The sequence below is a fragment of the Mus caroli genome, unplaced genomic scaffold (assembly GCF_978045245.1).
Source record: "Mus caroli unplaced genomic scaffold, Mus_caroli_1 scaffold_9, whole genome shotgun sequence".
NCBI classification, from domain to species: Eukaryota; Metazoa; Chordata; class Mammalia; order Rodentia; family Muridae; genus Mus; species Mus caroli.
In genome coordinates this window covers 126,808,768-126,826,965 of record NW_028227264.1, presented here as the reverse complement: position 1 = coordinate 126,826,965, position 18,198 = coordinate 126,808,768, and the positions used below count along the sequence as shown (strand labels likewise).

The following is an 18,198-nucleotide window of genomic DNA, read 5'->3' as shown; positions in this document are numbered from 1 at the left end:
GTCTCATAATAGTGTGACTTAGACTGTTAACGTTACGCACGTCTGTCAGTGCTGCCTCTCCGAGATCCAGGAACACAGCAGAGACTCCATGGTACAACAGCATTTAATGGTCAGAGACAGTTGTACAGTATTAGACTCAGCCAGAGACGTTAGAGGAAGGACCCAGTCCTCTCTCCCAAGCACTTACTGGACGTGAAGTGCATGTGGCTGGGCCCGCAACCTCATCCAGTAAGAGCCCCCAGCTCCCACTGTCGGGAGGGTGTGTACCCCACATGCAACAAGAACCCTTGCCCATGGAAGGTCTGACAGCTCAGGGGCAAGGCTCATCCCCGCTCCCAGTGGCGCTCACTTTCCCAGCCTCTTCATCCGAGCATCAATGCTGGCAAAGTTCCCCTCAACTGTGGCCAAGTTTTCACGCATCGTTGTCTGCACCTATAAAGGGGCAAGAACAGTCTATCAGAGATGAGGAACACCCAGAAGAAACTCTCTTTTTTTCAAGACAGGGTTTCTCTGTGTAGCCCTGGCTGTCCTGAAACTCTGTAGACCAGGCTGGCCTCAAACTCAGAAATCTGCCTGCCTCTGCTTCCCAAGTGCTGGGGTTAAAGGCATGCGCCACCACTGCCCGGCAAAGAATCTCTCTTTTAGAAAAAGAAAGAGAAACAGATAGACTATCTATCTAAGTTGCTAGAGTGCTGGCCTAGCAAGCATAAAGCCCTGGTACAATCCCCAGCTGCACATATATCCCATGCACTCCAGGCAGAGTGGACGGCCCTTTAATCCCAGCATTGGAAGGCAGAGGCAGATGGAGCCATCTCTGTGAATCTGAGTCCAGTTTGGATCAGATTCAGTTTGCAACCAGTGTTTACACAAAAACACCTAGGCCATAAGGTCTGGAGGGATGGCTCAGAGGTTAAGAGCACTCACTGGCTGTTCTTCCAGAGGGTCCAGGTTCAATTCCCAGCACCCACATGGAATACATGAGAACTGTCTCTAAAACAGAAACACAGCTTTGGGTCTCTGGTTTTGAGAGGGGTGGGTGGGTGGGCGGGTAGGTGAAGAAGTGTTTGTAGCAGCAGTTTTCAAACTACCCTCTGAGTACTGTGGACTTAGGTCAGGGTCTACATGACTAAGACTCTGACCCTCTCCGCCTTCAGAGCTGTTCACTTATTTTATGGAAGGACAGACAGCAAAGAAGACTTCGATGAGATTTAAGTCTTCATGGGTTCAGATTTCTAGAAAGCGAGGAGAAAAATATACCAAATACTTCTCCCTTTTTTTCCCAAGACATGGTTTCTTGCCCTGGCTGTCCTGGAACTTACTGTAGACCAAGCTAAGCTGGCTTTAAACTCAGAGAGACCCCCTTCCTCTGTCTCCTGAGTGCTAGGATTAAAGGTGTGTGCTGCATCACATCTGGCTTTTTCTTCTCTCCATTTATTATGAGACTAGGTCTCATCATGTAACCATGACTGGCCTGGAACTCACTATAATTACCAGTTTGGCCTCAAACTCAAGAAATCCCGGTCTCTGCCTCTGCAGTGTTAGGGTTAAAGGTGTGCACCACTGCACTTTTCTTTGATGGTTTGTAGTTCTCCTGACAGCACTAAGAATAGTTCATCCAAAAGAAGAAAAAAAAAAGAGAAAAAAAAGAATAGTTCATCCAATAGAAACTGAGTCCATAGCTATGTATTGAGCATTGCCATAGTAATGAATAAAAACAGGCTAGCTGCTGCAGAGACTTGAGCAGTTAAGAACACTGACTGCTTTTCCAGAAGACCCAGGTTCAATCCTTAGCACCACATGTTGGCTCACAACCATCTGTAACTTCAGTTCTATGGCAACTGATGCCCCCTTCTGGCCTCCACAAGCACCAGGCACATATACGACACACCTGTGTGTATGGAGGAAAAACACTCATAAAATCAAATCTTTTTTTGGGTGTTTTGAGACAGGGTTTCTCTGTGTAGCCCTGGCTGGCCTCGAACTCAGAAACCCGCCTGACTCTGCCTCCCGAGTGCTGGGACTAAAGGCGTGCGCCACTACGCCCGGCAAATCAAATCTTTGAAAAAGTAAAGGAAAAGAAGGAAGAGGAGAAGGACAGGGGACCGGGTGGGGAGATGATTCGGGGTTTACTTGGCAAACATCGGGACCAGAATGCAGATTCCCCTAGCACCTATGTAGAAATGTGAGCAAAGGTCTGGAGAGGTGGTTCAGGGGTGTAAGAGCACTGGCAGCTCTTCCAAAGGACCCAGGTTCAATTCCCAGCACCCACGTGACAGCTCTGAGCTGTCTATACCTCCAGCCCTATAGATTCTGACACTCCCTTCTGGCTACTGTGGGCACTAGGCACATGTATGGTGCAGAGACATGCATGCAGACAAAACACCTATACACATAAAAATAAATAGAAGAGTGGGCTTAATGGTACTTGTCTGTAACTCCAATGCTCCCGTGTGTGTGTGTGTGTGTGTGTGTGTGTGTGTGTGCATGCACAAGAGGATCTGGAATACATTACAATGAGTTCCTGAAATTTCTGTAAGTGACCATGTCTCAAAAAGGATAAAGGGCTCAAGAAATATCTCAAGGGTTAAGAGCATATACCACTCTTGCAGAAGACTCAAGCGCAGTCTCCAGCACCCACTTTAGACAGCTAACTGCCTAAAGTCAAGCTCCAAAGTATCTGCTGCTTCTGATATTCACAAACACATTCACAAGCGCGCACACACACACACACACACACACACACACGAACACACTCCTACTCACACACTAACTCTCTTATACACACACTTACACTAAAATATTTTAATAAGGAGGTAGAGACAAAACATGCTCAGGCCTAATCCCAGCCTAAAGCAGCAGGGTTTGCTTTGTTGTGTCTGAGCGCCACTTCAGCTACATCAATACCAGGTCAGTTAGGCATATATAGCAAGACCTGTTCCGGGGTGGGGGGCTGGGGTGGGGGGCGGGGGTGGGAAGGGGATTCAAGCATGGTAGCACATTCCTGTGATCCCAGCACTCCAGAGGAAGGAGGAGGATGGCCACAAATGTGAGCCAGCCTGGTCTATAGAACAAGCTTCAGGTCAGTCCAACACACTGTGACTGCCCAACATTCCCCGTTTCTCCCGAGAGCAAGCAAGCAAGCAAGCAAGCAAAAAAGCCACAGTTAGAAAGAAAGAGGTTAACCAGGCTGGGCACAAAGGTCCTACAACTATGAAAACAGAATTGACATTCAAAGCCCTAAGACAAAACCCTCTGAGGTAGGGCTGGAGAACCTCAGCTGCCCTGCCCTGCCCTGGCAAAAAGTGGCAACAAAAATAAAAAGACCCCCACACCTGGGTCAGGAGTGCGGTATTATCCTTAAGGGAACTGGCCATCATCTGCTGGGTGGTATCCAAGTGTGTCAGGAGCTGACCAAACTGCATAGCTGCAGAAGTGAAGAGGGCATGGCTAAGAACAGAATCCATGGTGAGAGGGGACCACAGGCCCTCCCTCAGCCCAGGGCCCTGCCTGCCACACACCTTGCTCATGCAGCTGCTTGATGGTGACAAGTCGCTGTACCAGCTCAGGGAGGGTGGAGGCGACCGGGCTCCAGCGCTGGATGGTCTCATAGAGCTGGTGCACCTGGAAAAGTAGGCAGGGCCGAGGGGACGCTGACCCCACAGCTGGCAGAGGGAAGGTGCTCCCTTCACTCTCTGGGCTGGTTAAGACCCAAGGCTGCAAAGCCCCTACGTTTGGATGTTACCACTCAGGGGAGGAGCCTGGGGGAGCAAGGCAGGTACAGAGATGGAGAAGACAGCTCCTGACCTTGTTCTGCGTGTCTGCATCCTCCACGGATGCCTTGTGCTTAGCAATCTCATTCACCTTTCCCAGGACACTCTGAAAGCACAAGGGTTAAGGGTGACAGGGCTCCCAGACCTGGGCTTCTAAAGTCCCAAGCTACTTGGAATCCAACTAGCTTTCTACTTAATACCTGAAGCCGAGCCTCTACTTGGTCCAGAACTGCAAGGTCCAGGGCACTCACTTTGGCTTGCAACAGTTCTACCGTTTCCTAGTCAAGGAAGGGTTTAAACAAGTGTCACCAGGAGAAGAGTCAAATTATAAAAAAGGTCTGCAACATTTCACTGGAATTAATCTAGGGCTATAAACACACTCATTGTCATAATTAAGACATTCCCACTGACCCCTGTAATCCACATGCCAGCTCCTTCCAGACTCACCATAAGGCAGGCTCCCTGTAGACCTGCAGAAAGGGGATTCTGGTGGGAAATGGAGGGAAGAAGTCAGGAGTCTTCATACAGCCATAGGATGATTCCTGGTTCTAGCTGTAACCCCCTAGCTTCCAGACTGTGGGAACACTGTGAACTAAGGGATAAGTACTCAGGGCTCTGAGTACTGTAGACTTAGTACAGGAGAGTACCTGACCTGAGCATCCTGGTCACATCGGACAGTGGCCTCCAGCTCCGTCAGACGCTTCTCCAGTTCTGCAACCTATGGGGGGGGAGGATGAGGATGAGGAGGAGCAAGAGGAGGAGGAGCAAGAGGAGAAGGAGGAGGAGGAGCAAGAGGAGAAGGAGGAGGAGGAGCAGGAGGAGGAGGTGGAGGAGGAGGAGGAGCAAGAGGAGAAGGAGGAGGAGGAGCAAGAGGAGGAGGAGGAGGAGCAAGAGGAGGAGGAGGAGGAGCAAGAGGAGAAGGAGGAGGAGGAGCAAGAGGAGGAGGAGGAGGAAGAGGAGGAGGAGGAGGAGGAAGAGGAGGAGGAGGAAGAAGAGGAGGAGGAGGTGATTCTTTGTTCCCCTCCAAGCCCTGCAAGGGCCCCCTTCTTGGACCACACCCCTAGCTACAATCTTAAACTTAAGTATAAAGAGGATGGACAACTTGGGATGTACAGAGGCAGGAGGATCTGGAGTTCAGAGCCAGCCTAAGTCACATCCTTGAGTTTAAAGCTAGCGTTGAGACCCTACCTCAAAAAACAGAAACGCAAAGCCGGGCGTGGTGGCGCACGCCTTTAATCCCAGCACTCGGGAGGCAGAGGCAGGCGGATTTCTGAGTTCGAGGCCAGCCTGGTCTACAAAGTGAGTTTCAGGACAGCCAGGGCTATACAGAGAAACCCTGTCTCGAAAAACCAAAAAAAAAAAAAAAAAAAAACCAAGAACCAAAAACCAAAAAACCAAAACCCCCCCCCAGAAACGCAAGGAGATACAGCGAGTAAGACTTCAGGAGGAGTCCGAAGCTCTCCAAGGACTCAAAAGCTTTCCCTCCCTAGGCCTGGCCCTGCAAAGGCCGCACGCACCTCCCTCCCTAGCTCCCAGCCTACACTACCTGACTTTTCCCTAGCTCCCAACCTATGCTTCCCTCATACTTACTTTGGCAGCTTGAGAGAACTTGTCCTGCTCAGGCCGTGAGTGGAGTTCGTAGGTGACCAGGCTGCTGTCTGGGGGGGCCCCAGCTGTAGCCTTCCCCCCTGAACTGCCTTTGCTGCTCCTAGTTGCTTCCAGCTGCAGCAGTAAGCGCCTGGGGCACAAGAACAAGTGAGAATATCCAGACCCAAAGGATGAGGGCTATTTCAATCTCTCTTCTGCCTCACAATTCTCATTAAAGAATGGCTAGACCACCTCCCTCCTGTCCTGCACCGTCCCACTCACTTAGCTAGGGCTCCGTCTGGGTCGGCAAGGTTGATTGCAGCATCTGGCCCCAGAAGCTTCTCCAGGTGGGAAGCCAGCAGCTGCTGCTTCAGGGCGGCCAGCTGCTTAGCCAGCACCACAGGGGTGAGCTTCTCCTCGGAGGCGGACTCCTTCACTGTCGTCTGATGGAGGAGTCCGTAAGACAGGATGGAAGTGAGAAAAAAAGCAACCTTAGAAAGCCATGGCCAGGCTGTTTTATTTACTTTATGTATCTGCATGCATGCGGTGGCCATAAGGGCCTGAAGGGGACATCAGATCCCATGGGACTAGAGTTACAGATGGTTGTGAGGCCCTAAATGGGTGCTGATAATAGAACCTGGATCCTCCGAAGGGGCAGCCAGTGCTCTTAATCTTTCCAGCCACCACTGCCACGTGCCCAGGATAGATTTTAGAACAGCACTGAATTTAACAATGTTAAATATAGATTTGTATTTCCCAGCTCTGGAAACCTCACAGCCCAGTCACTCAGAAGCCAGGGTACGGACGTTACCTTGATCTTCTCCACCTCAGTTGTCAGCTCTTGGACTTCATGCAGTAGTCGTTGGTACTTCTGCTGTGGTGTCTCCTTCACTCCCAGACCCTCTCCAAGCTAGAGACAAGGAGGAAGTTGATGTTACCTGTCCCATTGGAGGGAGCCCTCGGAGTTAATCCAAACCTTGGACCTAAGTCGTAAGGTATCCCTCCTCCACCTGGATCCTCACTACCCTCAAGTTACAGAAGAGAGGGAGACAACAGAGGTCTGGAGACTCCAGAACTGTAGCAGGGAGCACAACACTCTCAAGTGTATCTTGCGTGGACGCCACCCAGACACACTCAGACTAAGACTACATCCCTCAGGCTCAGCAGCTGAGGGCGCTGGCTGCCATCAGAGACCTTCAGTTCCCAGCAGCCATCTGGTGAGTTACAACCGTCTGTAACCTTATTTCTACAGAATCCAATGCTTGCTTCTGGTCTCTCCATACATCAGGCACACACATGGTACATTCATGCAGGTAAATACTCATTTGCACAATATAAAAATAAATAAATCTTAAAAAGAAACAAAACAAAAACCAAAGCCAAGTATGGTGGTACAAGACTTTAATCCCAGCACTTGGAAGGCAGAGGCAGATGATTCTCTGAGTTTGAGGCCAGCTTGGTCTACAGAGCAAGTTCCAGGACAGCCAGGGCTACACAGAGAAACCCTGCCTTGAAACATCAACAAAAACACAACAAAATAATAATAATCCCCCAAATCAAAAAACAAAGACAAAAAAATAAGAGAGAAATTTAAAATAAAGAAACAAAGCCCAAAGCTTAACACTGCTCACTCCCCTGCAGGCTCACCACCCATGGTCATCACACAACAAACCATTTCATAGTCTCCAGACTCATATCCTGTCCTCTTGGTCTTTCCAATGCGATCTGAGAAATCTGTCAAGAGAAGAAGACTACTGAGTGGGCTGGTCTAGGCCCAGTTCAGCCCCAGACCAAGGTGACTGTAAGGGCTGTTCCCAGAAGGCTCCACAAGGGATCGGATCCTCAGGGCTCAGGCAGCATGTTCGCTCTCTAGGACCACCCCCGCACCCCCTCCCCAAGCCTCCAGCCCAGGCTCACCAAGCCCCTTTGTCCCCACTCTCTTGTCCTTGAACTTGTCGTAGGCAGCGTTGGGGTTGACAATGATGTGTTCCACACTTGTGCTGCTCAGTTCCTCCTGAGGGGACAGGGACCTTAGCATTTCTTCTATCCGACAAAGCCCCCAAACTACTAAGACACTGTACTCTATTTTTCCAAGGAGAAAGAAGGGGGGCTCGATTCCAAGCCTCCCACTCAGGCTCAGCCTGGGAAAAGAGAAGCTTCCTGGTAAAGCTGGAGCCTTGGTAGTATAAATATTAACACCCTGATTTAGCTAGGGACAGAGGCGGTGTGACCTCCCCCACCCATTCTGTACATAAGCTTCCCCTCCCTCAGCCCCTCCCAGTTATCTGGCATACACCATGCACTCAGGGCAAGAAACAAACTTGACCTCTCCTGACCTCCCCCTCCCAAAAGTAAATCTTCCCTGGCTAAACAAGTCCACTTAGAGCTGACTCCTCACCCATGCTGGACGGGAAGGAGGCAAGGGCAATATTCTCAATGTAAAATGGCAGGTTTCATCTGTACAAGTAAGATATCAACTCATAGATAGAAGACAACTATTGGCAGAGTGTGTGCTTAGAAGCCTGGTTTCTGGGCTACTGTGGGGCCAGACAGCTCAGGGGATATGGAGGAGCAGCAACAGCTCAGCGGGCTACTATTAAAGGGACACCTTACGAGTGTCCCAGGAGCACCTTAGGCAAGGGCTGTACATAGCCCTCAGCACTGAGAAGCGTGGCACGCGCCCTGGCTACTAGACCACTCTGTTGCACCCAATCAATCAAGTCAGGCACATGCAGAGAGGGGAAACACCGAACCCTAGACCTGAGGCTGACATTCCTTCTTACACATCAACAACTACATCTTCCAACCGGGGAAGGCCACTACAGTGCTCAAGGAAGGGAGGTGCCTAGGAGTGCTGTTTTGTTAGGGGTTGACATCTCCCTGAATCTAGGAAATGAAGCTCAATCGGGTTGCTGCACATTAGAATCCCTTAGAAAAGCCTGCCTGCCTGCCTTCCTTCCTTCCTCCCTCCATCCCTTCCTTCCTGGAGAAGAAAAAGAACAGGCCTGGGCCCATCTCTTAGGTGTGAGCTTAGGTGCTCTCTCTGCCTGTGTGTGGGTGTGTGGGGAACAGGGAGGCGAACCAGGACAGGAGAGAGAGCAATGGCTACGAGGAGGCTCCATCTTCTCCTCTCCAGAGTCACAGGGGGAACGTGGTGGGCGTGGGTGGCAGCCTCAGGCTGAGGACAAGAGAGAAGGCGAGGACAAAGCAGCAGCTTCCCTCCCTTCAGGCAGCTGCTAGGCAGAGGGACAAGACAAGGGCCCAGTGGAGAGAAGAGACATCGGAGTCCCCCTCACCCCTTCCCCTCAGAAGTCCCCACTTGCCAAGTAGCCATGTGGTTTCTGGTCTCTAAACTGCCTAAGGACAGCAGCTCAAGACAGGCAAGCACCGCTGTGCTGCTGGCTCCTGGAAACATGGTTTCTCTCCATAAAAGCCAACAAGGCAGAGGCCCCTTTTCAGACAAGCATGGCGGCACAGGCGTGTAATCCCAGCACCCAGGAAGACGCTCACACTGTAATCCCACCATTTGGGAGGCTGAAGCAGGAGGATAGCTACAAGTCTGCAGCCAGCCTGGTCTTCACTCTGAGTTCCAGGTCAGCTAGGATCCCAAGACTCTACTCAAAAACAAAATCAAAAACAAAACCAAAAAAACCAACTTCTTAAAAAGATGGCCAGCCAGCAGCAGAACACGCTTTTAATCCCAGCACCAAGAAGGCTGGGTCCCTTTTGAGTTCCAGGTCGAGCTAGTCTATAAAGTGAGATCCCATCTTAAAAAAAAAAGAAAAGAGGAGGGATGAAAGGCTGGTGCTGTCGCTTGGTGCTGGAGGACTGACCTTGCAGGCTTGAGCCCCTGCGCTAGACCTCTGCTACCACAAACACACAAATGAAAAAAGAAAAGGAAAGGAAAAGGCACAGGGCACAACCTGAAGAGAAAGTGCTCTATGAGGGACAGAGGGACAGCCTGCGTCTAATAGCTTCCTTAAGTAGGGAGAGCTGGGAACAACAAGGGCCAGCACTGAGGAGAGGCTCAGTGGGTCTCAGCAGTTGCTGTAGAAAGCCTGGGCCAGGAGGGCCACACATGCTGGCCTTCAGCATCTCAGACCTGCCATGCCACTACTGTGTCTTGTGAGACAGGAATGGGTGCTGAGTGTGGGACAGACTAGGAGGTCAAAGGTTTAGTAGAGATGAAAGGATAGAAACACCTGCCCACCACAGCACACCCCATTAAAAAAGCAGACAGAAGGTTGGGCTTCTTACCAGCTCCTTGTGGTTTCCCCAGAGGTGAGAAAATCAAGAGTTAAAAAGGAAAGGGTGTGGGGGAGAGGGATGAGGGAGGGAAAAAAAAGACAAAATTGTTATTAGCAAATTGTCACATGCACTACATGAGTCTTCAAACACTGCACCACAGAGCCCCAGGGGAACCTATCAAAATTTGGGGGCCAAGATTTCTAGCTGAGGTCAGAATGTGCCCCAAAAGAAGGAAGACCTGGAGACCCTTTCCTCTCTGGTGCTGAGGATGCGTGGAGCTTTGCCATTTAGCAGCAGCCATCGGGGAGTGAGTGCTGGACATGAGGAGTTAGCTGCTACAAGCTGAGGCAGAACAGGAAGTGCAAAAGAGAAGGCTCAGGTGAGGGGAAGCTATAGAAATGGCAGGATGTGACACAGAGAAGGTGGAGACTCAGGGGACCTGACCTGAGCGAGCGCCCACAGTCCTCAAGGGAGGCTCTCCCTTAGTAGTTCACGTGGCTAATGTCTAGATCTTACTTCCAAGCAGACTGGTGGACTCCAACTGTGTGCCCTGCCTCTCTAGCTCTGCTGATGGATGGGTGGAAAGGTGGAGGGCTGGTTGACATCGTATGTGAGAAAACCCGCGTGAGGGACAGACATGCACTTCCTCCCTAACAGGTCATCCAGCCCAGTTGCAGCTCCTTTTATTTTGGCCTCTTTTGCCCACATTCAGTGACTCCATGGTCCTACAATGTCCCTGTACACAAGTGGGCATAAGCACCCACAGGAACACACGCAGAGCTACAAGAGAAACAGAGGTACTGTACTTGTTTCTAACTTGCTCTCACCAAGCTAAAAGCAGGCTTGGGAAAAAAATCAAGAAGAGGGAGACCATGGACTGCAAGTGAAGTTCAAACCAAGAGGGAAGAGGCAAAAAAACAAAGCAATCCAGCAAAAACCCACAACAGGCATGAGCAGTGGTGTGTGCTGTATATACCAAGCCTATCTGCATGGGGGTTGGGAGAGGATGAGGGTCAGGCCATAACTCCTAAAATATGTAGTAGAAACAGTTATCCTAGAAATTTGATATACAACAGAAAATTAGAAATGTCTAAGTGCTCTGATCCTGGGTCCAGCTCACCTGGACCCTGGCTCCCACTACCTCTCATTCATGGTTGTTTGGCCAAGTGGCCTTGCCTCAGAGAACTAACCCTAAGGTTCTAAATCAGACAGGGACGGAGGCCACTCTGCTGAGGCTGTTCAGGCTCTATGCAATACTTCAGCCAGGGGGACTTCCGAACCATGGTGACAAGAAACATGGAGAGAGCTGTAGAATAAAACTGTCCAGGACGGACCAGTATAATGCTGGTAGCCCATCATTTCTAAACAAGGAATACAGAAACAGAAAAACTCGGGAAACACAGGTAACCCAAATTATTATCCTAAAATCACACAGAGTACCTTCTCCCATCCTGCTTCTCGACAAAGGCTTAGCATTGGAGAATATCAAAATGGGCCTTTCTCGTCCAATAATTGACAAACAAGGAGGAAGTGGGAGCAAGGGTCTGGCTTTCCCCCTTGCTCTCCACCCTTGTCTACAATGGCTGAAGGCCAGCTCATAAACATTTCTTCTTGCAACTCCTTCCAAGCCTATACCCTATGTTTAAAGGCCTCCATGTTTTGACTCCCTCCTTCCTTCCAGTTTTATTCTGCAGACCTCATAAGGTGAAGAGACAATGATTCACAATGATTCGTGCATCACAGTTGTGTTTCTAAACTTTGATTAATGATCTTTAAATATAAGGCCAGCAAGACCCAAACAGGGACTCCTTGGAATTTGAAACAATCAGCTACAACAATTGCAAAGAGGCAGAGCATTGCATGCAAGATGGCAAATGAACAAACATGCAGAGAAGAAGCACTGAATGGCCTTACTTGTGCAAACTAGTGTCCAGGCAGGGTGGTGAGGAGGGAGGACGGGGGGAAGCATTAGGAAAAACTCAGTAAGTAAACTGCAGCAACAGTCAATGAACACAGTCAGCTCCCTCTGTGACTCGAAACTGTGAGAGAGCAAACCTCAGACAGAAGGCTAATTTTGGGCAGGGGTGGGGCATGCCTCAGTTGGGGGGGGGGGGCACCAAGTAGACTCAGAAATCTTCCTTCTCCATGGCCTCGGAGTAGCTATACCATACAGGGTGGGAGAAGCTGAGTCCTGCTCTTCTGAGGCGTCCTTCATTTTCTCTGGTTAAGCCATAAGCAGAGTGCTTTCAGGACCCAAGGCAGGCTGTGGGCCCCAGGAGGGCATTCAGTTTGGGAGGTGGCTTTCCAAAGAGGCCACTCTGAGAAGCCATTGTCTCAGACAGCCAGGGCGTGGCTGAGATGTAGATCTTCCCATACTGTGAAGGGAAGGGCTGCCAGCCTCGGTTTTTTTCCAGCCCATTCCTGTTGTAAAATACTTTACTTCCGGCTAAAATTGTTTTAAAGAAATAGAAGAAAAATTGGGATCATTTGAAAACAAACAAACCAAATCTACTTCTTTCCTGCCCCAGCCTTCCCATTATGGACATCATAGTACATTAATGTCTAAGTTAAACTAGCAATTAAGGTCTAAAGAATATTATTTACTTCCACAGTAACTTTATTTTTTTATTTTCTTGGCAGTAGAGAAATCAAAGGAAGATTAAAGACACTGAAGGGCCACTGGGCCATTCTACTTGATATTCCCTTAGAGTAACACCTGGAAATTAGGTGTGGTGGCAAATGTCTTAAGTCCTAGCACTTGGCCAGCCTGTGCTACATAAAACTACATAGGTAGTTCTAGGCCAGACAGGGCAATACAAGTGAGAGCCTGTTTCAAAAATAAAATAAAAAATAAATTAACATTTGCAGACCTTAAAATTATTTACAAATTGGCCATATTGGTTGTCCCCAGGGAACAAAACTGAGGGGCAGGTAGAAGTGGGGGACTTTTTCACTACACAGCCTTAAACAGTTTTTTTCCCCCTCACAAATATTTATACTTAATTTGAAAACAAATAAAATTAAAGTTGGAAACAATCTGGAGGTTCCTGCAGCGACTGGTCCAGCCGCAGATGAGACATGGACAGGCTCCCAGCCAGCATCCAGGCCTCAGAGCCACAGTGTCTCTGGATTGGGGATGCTCCTCAGGCTGCACATTTACGTCAGCATTATGGGCAGCAGCAGAGCCATTATGTGCAGCTGACTTTCCAAACACGGCCTTCCTAAGGCCCACAGGGACATGTAGGAGCCAGAGACATTAGCTGACATCAGGAAGTAACTTAGCTCTCAGGGCTTCTGATGTGCTGAGGGTCTGTCTCCACACACGCTCCTCTCTGACAAGCTGGCTGAGACACAACAATGGGAGGAGCTGCAGTCACCATATCCACTGTCTGTCTACATCACAGTGACCAGCCGACAGTCTTATCCTCTCCCTGCAAGCTTGGTATTTTACAGGCTGAGGTTCTGAGGCATCTCTGAGCTCACTCCTCATCTTATACTCTCCTGCTCTGAGGACAGAGTTAACGGAGACACCTCTTGGAGTGACAGTGTCACACTCAGATACCATCTGCATTATCCCCAGATAATAAGCTTTGGGGGAAGAGGGATCGGCAGACTGACATGCCAGCAGATACAGAAGCCACCAGGAGCACACTGTGGAGGGAAGGGACAGGAAGTTATTCCCACAGTGTAGGAAGCACTTCCACACGGGAGAACAAGATAAGGAATAAGTGAGCACGCCAAGCCATGCCAGTGTAAGGCAGCTGCCAACATTCCTCACAAGTAACCAGCCCCACAGACACGGCCACAGGACGGACACACACACACTGGGCCTGCTGACCAGGTCCCCATGACTCTGGCCACGCCTCCACTGAGATCTCCTAGCATCAGTGAGAGCCCAGCCTAGCTCAGCTCAGTTTGCTGTGGAGCTAATACAACACAATCTATAGAGGTCATCGCTGGACCTCTGTACCCCCAGGACTGTACTGACTGCTGTTCATTCACCCTGGGCTTTCTCTTATGTTACCTATACGTATCCTAACTCCTATACTTCCTATACACAGTCTAATAGTCATGTAAAAGGGCTCCTTTGGGGCATCTCTTCCTCTGCAATTGGCAAAAACCAAAACAGAATGAATAAATTCCTGGTTAAAGTGTGTCCCCCCCGCCCCTGACTCCTCAGAGCACACAGAGCAGACTTAATATATTACTATCGTCTTTTCTCTGCTGATTACAGTATTTATGTTATTCCTCAAAATGATCTTGGTCTGACCAGGTGTGTGGTTTTCTGACATTTCCACGTCATTTGCTTCCACCTTCCCTAATGGCTGTTCAAATTCAAGTTCTTGCTAAATACTAATGAGAATTTAATTTAATGAGTGAAATATCTTATAAAATAAAAAGGGTCAGACTGGAGAGATGGCCCAGCAGTTAAGAGCACTGGCTGCTCTTCCAGAGGTCCTGAGTTCAATTCCCAGCAACCACATGGTGGCTCACAACCATCAGTAATGGGATCTGATGCTCTCTTCTAGTGTCTGAAGACAGCTACAGCGTGCTCATATAAATAAAATAAATCTTAAAAACAACAACAACAACAAAAATGTCTACTCCAACCTTAAACGATTTACTATGTTCAAGCTTTATAATTCAATGCACAGATTAGACCCTGGGGACTAACTAATCACTAGTCCAGAATGTAACTGCTTTGAGATATCTCAATTGTATTTAATAAGACTTGGGTTTTACAGGTCTTGTTAGCTGTAATCTCACTGGCTCGACTCTCCTTTCTGGTATTGTTCATTGATGGCTGCCAGCTGCTGGGCAAGGCCTTTGAAAGCCCTGAGACCTCCACACCATCCAGGCTGGGGTTGGCATACCCACTTATTGTTGTGGCTTGCCAGAGAAGGAAAAGGACCTGTATGTAACTGTGTAACTGGGGAGAAAGGTCAGAGTCCAGAGGGATCCTGAGGTAGCACACAGTCTTACCGCATCAAACTCTGCTTGATCATCCTCAGGTAGGTCGCTGGTTTCATAAACGTCTGGCTCGTTCCTGGCCTGTAGGGAGAAGCGGTGACCACCCAAACTCATTACCCAGCATTCATCTCTTATCCCATTTCCTTTGAACAAGGTACTGCAAAACCTGACTGTCATTCAAGGATTCTGCCCTCCACCTCCCCTGTCAACTCTATGTCCGTTTCATCCAGTGGGATGACCACAGGTACAAACTGGGATCTGGGATAAAACGTCCATAGTGAAAGAAAGACGCTACCCTGAACATGGCTGAGAGGCCAGTCCTTGGTAATTATCTTGTCCTAATCTGGTGAGGGTTTCTTGAGTTGAGGCCCTGCACATCACTGTACAAGGGTTGAGAGTGACTCAGGACCTTAGTTCTCAAGGTCCGGTGTGCCAACCCCCCGCCCCCAACCCTGAGAATGCAGAGGGCAGCATCAACGGAGGGTACATGCCGGCTTGTGCACGAGGAGCAAGCACACAGGTGCTCGCAATGCACAGAGCTCCCCACTGGCACAAGGTTTCTGCAACAGTGACCTCTTCCCTGGCAAGATGAAAGCCCCCAAGTGGCCTGGTGAGTACGGCTGGAGTCAGGATGCGGGGGCGGGCAATCGGGAAATTTGGGGCGACAAGGGCACTGTTGACATGGACGGTAAAGACATTCGGGCTCAAGTGGTAAGCGCCCGGAGGCGATTTCTGGGCAGAGAAACCGGCTACTGCCAGAAAGGGGGCCCGACGCGGTCCAACGGCCCGGCCCAGTCCGGTCTGGAGTCCAGAAGGTGCTGCGGGCCGTCGAAGGTCGAGCGGCGGGAACCTTTGGGGCTAAGGGACTGCCAGCGGGAGGGGTCGTGGGCTGGCTTCTTGTTGGGGGTCCTCGGGAGGTCGGGGGCGCGGTCTGGGGAGCCGGGCCCGGCCCTGTACTCACAATGCCGGGGAGATCGGCGTATTTAGGGTCCGCCATGGCGGCGGCGAGGCGGGGCTGGGGGACCGAGGCCTCGGAGGAGCCGGGGCTGGTGACCGAGTGGGGGAGAGGCTGGGTCCGGGTCCCCAGCAAAGGCGACGATAAGGGGAGCGGCGGAGGAGCAGAAAGTCTCGCGACAGGAGCAGGCCGGCAGGAGGCGGGGGACAGCAAAAGTCGCGAGGACAGCCGGCTACCACACCCCTGGACAGGCTGGGATTGGTGAGAGCGACAGGGAATGAGGTAATGGCGAGGAGACGCCGCCTAGCATTGTGGGATGTGTAGTCCTGGTCTTCTGGGGCTTGGGCAGGGAGCGACAATAACAACGTTAGGGAGCTATTGCATACAGTTTATCTCCTTTCGTTCTTAATAGTCTATGAAAGGAGTTTCATTTATTTATTTTTTTTTTTTTTTTGGTTTTTCGAGACAGTGTTTCTCTGTGTAGCCCTGGCTGTCCTGGAACTCACTTTGTAGACCAGGCTGGCCTCGAACTCAGAAATCCGCCTGCCTCTGCCTCCCGAGTGCTGGGATTAAAGGCGTGCGCCACCACGCCCGGCTGAAAGGAGTTTCATAATTCCTGCTTTAGAAAACCTAGATATTGGTTACATGAAACCACACAGCTCTCCACGTTGTAAACAACAGCAAGATTTAGTAAACATTTAAAGAATAGAAAAGTGAGGCCATCTTTTCAGGTTAGGGCTTCTGGACAAAATAGAGGGTCCCTAGTTAAATTTTAATTTCAGGAGCTGGAAAGATGTCCCAGGGGTTAAGAGCACAGTCCTCTTGTAGAGGACCTGGGATCTATCCCCAGCATCCGGATAGTGGCTCACAACCATTTATAACTCCAGTACCAGGTGCCCTCTTCTGGCCTCTGAGGGCACCATACACACACGTGGTACACTGACATACATGCAAACAAAACACCCATACACATAAAATAAATAAATAATGACAATTTTATAGAAGTTAATTTCAGGTAAATAACTAACAATTGTTAGTATAAGCATGCTTCTTATATTTCTGATATGCATATAATAATCTGAAACCCAAATTCGTCTGAGGGTGCTATTTCTTCTTCTTTTTTTCTTCAAAAGTCTGGACATCTTAAATGAAAAAGCGCTGGCACACAGTCTGACTAAACTCTCCATGATGGTCATCAATTTCATTAATAGTTCCCCAGAAATTAGGAGGAAGGAATTTGACACAGGTCTCAAACTATAGTTCAGGGTGGCCTGGAACTCACTTTTCAGGGCTGGGGATTGAACTCAGGACCTTACATATAGTAGCTTTGGGTCCAGTCAACAACCAATCTTTCTGGAAGAGAGATACAGTATGGGTAATCTTACTTTGCCACATCAATGCATGACAATAGAAACCCCAATTATTTCATTTAATTTGTTTCTTTGTGTGTGTGTGTGTGTGGTGTGTGCACACACATAAGTGTGGAGATCAGAGGACAGCTGTTATTCATCTGCTTTCTCTTCCCACCATGGGGGTCCTGCAGATCAAACTCAGTTGTGTGGCAAGCCCCTTCACCTGCTGAGCCATCTCACTGACCCATTTTTAAAACAGAAGGATAGGCTGGGTGTGGTGGCACATGCCTGGTCTAGTGAGTCCCAGAATCTCTATGTAGCTCCAACTGTCTCAAAACAAGAACAGAAGAGGAGAAGGAGGAAGGGGGTTGGGGCTGGGATGGGAGGTGGGAGACAAATAGAAAACCTACTATGTGCTAGTAGAGAAATAAAAAGGCACACTCAGGATAAAACGAAGTCCTCAAGCCAGACACAGTGCTGTCCACATATATTCTCAGCACTTGGTAGCCTGGGTAGGAAGAATACAGGAACAGGCTAGCCTGTGTAAGGACCCCCCCACCCCCACCCCCCGGCCAGGCCCCATCTCAAAAATTAAAATAACGGAAAATAGAGGATGAACTGACGCAGCTGTATAAAAACCTTGTTGGGGGCATGTGTGGGCACACATACCCACTGAACTCTTGCCTCTCTGAACTGTCATTTTGAAGTCACTAAGGATGCCACCTCCTTGCCTCTAGAGGCTGGACGTTGGTATATTTCCTGAGCTTGCAAGATGCTGCAACCTTCAGAAATAGTGCCAAACGACCGAGGGTAGCGTACCTGAATTAGGAACTCGCCATTCTCATTCCTGACTTCTGCCCAAGCCTCGGCCTCTGTCACCATGAGCTCCAGGTCATGTATTGGGCTTCTTTCTGTCGGTTCCCTTAAGAGTCAACGAGTGTGACTAGTGAAGGCCCGGCTCAGCTGGTATCTGGCCGGTTAGGGCTTGTTTGTCTAGGCCACCGCCCTCTCACCCTTCCCCCATAATAGCTAACTGACCCTAGACACTGGCCAGTTTCTGAGTCAAGGCCTCCACCCCCTCCCTTCTGCCTTCTCCCATCACCCCATCCTCCCCTTGGCTGGAACCTCAAGCCCTGCATCCGAGCTCTCTGTTGACAAGCAGAGGCTGTGACATTGAGCGAAATCAATTTGACCAGCTCGTGGTGTTCCTGTTTTGGGCTGCGGAGGAGACAGGACAAGAACTCTCTGGGCTTGGCTCTTTGTCCTCTTTTCTTCCTTTCTTTTCTTCCTTTCCTTTCTTTTCTTTTCTTTTCTT

The 18,198-nt window shown here is 49.6% G+C and overlaps 1 protein-coding gene across 2 annotated transcripts; it reads right to left on the bottom strand.

Moving 5' to 3' along the window:
• Window positions 1-85: 85 nt before the first annotated feature.
• On the bottom strand, window positions 86-17,853 carry Dctn2 (dynactin subunit 2). 2 transcript variants are annotated; one of them, XM_021173563.3, is made up of 14 exons: window positions 17,703-17,853; window positions 14,589-14,657; window positions 7,275-7,371; window positions 7,030-7,091; window positions 6,169-6,267; window positions 5,640-5,800; window positions 5,361-5,508; window positions 4,423-4,488; window positions 4,218-4,256; window positions 3,971-4,048; window positions 3,805-3,876; window positions 3,519-3,621; window positions 3,333-3,424; window positions 86-432 (listed from the first exon to the last, which is right to left on the bottom strand). In XM_021173563.3, the coding sequence occupies exons 1-14, from the start codon at window positions 17,763-17,765 to the stop codon at window positions 346-348; spliced, it is 1,236 nt and encodes a 411-aa protein (XP_021029222.1). In that variant the 5' UTR covers window positions 17,766-17,853; the 3' UTR covers window positions 86-345. The 2 variants fall into 2 exon arrangements, with proteins under 2 accessions (XP_021029222.1, XP_021029224.1); XM_021173565.3 differs by lacking the exon at window positions 17,703-17,853 and adding an exon at window positions 15,538-15,802.
• Window positions 17,854-18,198: the final 345 nt, after the last annotated feature.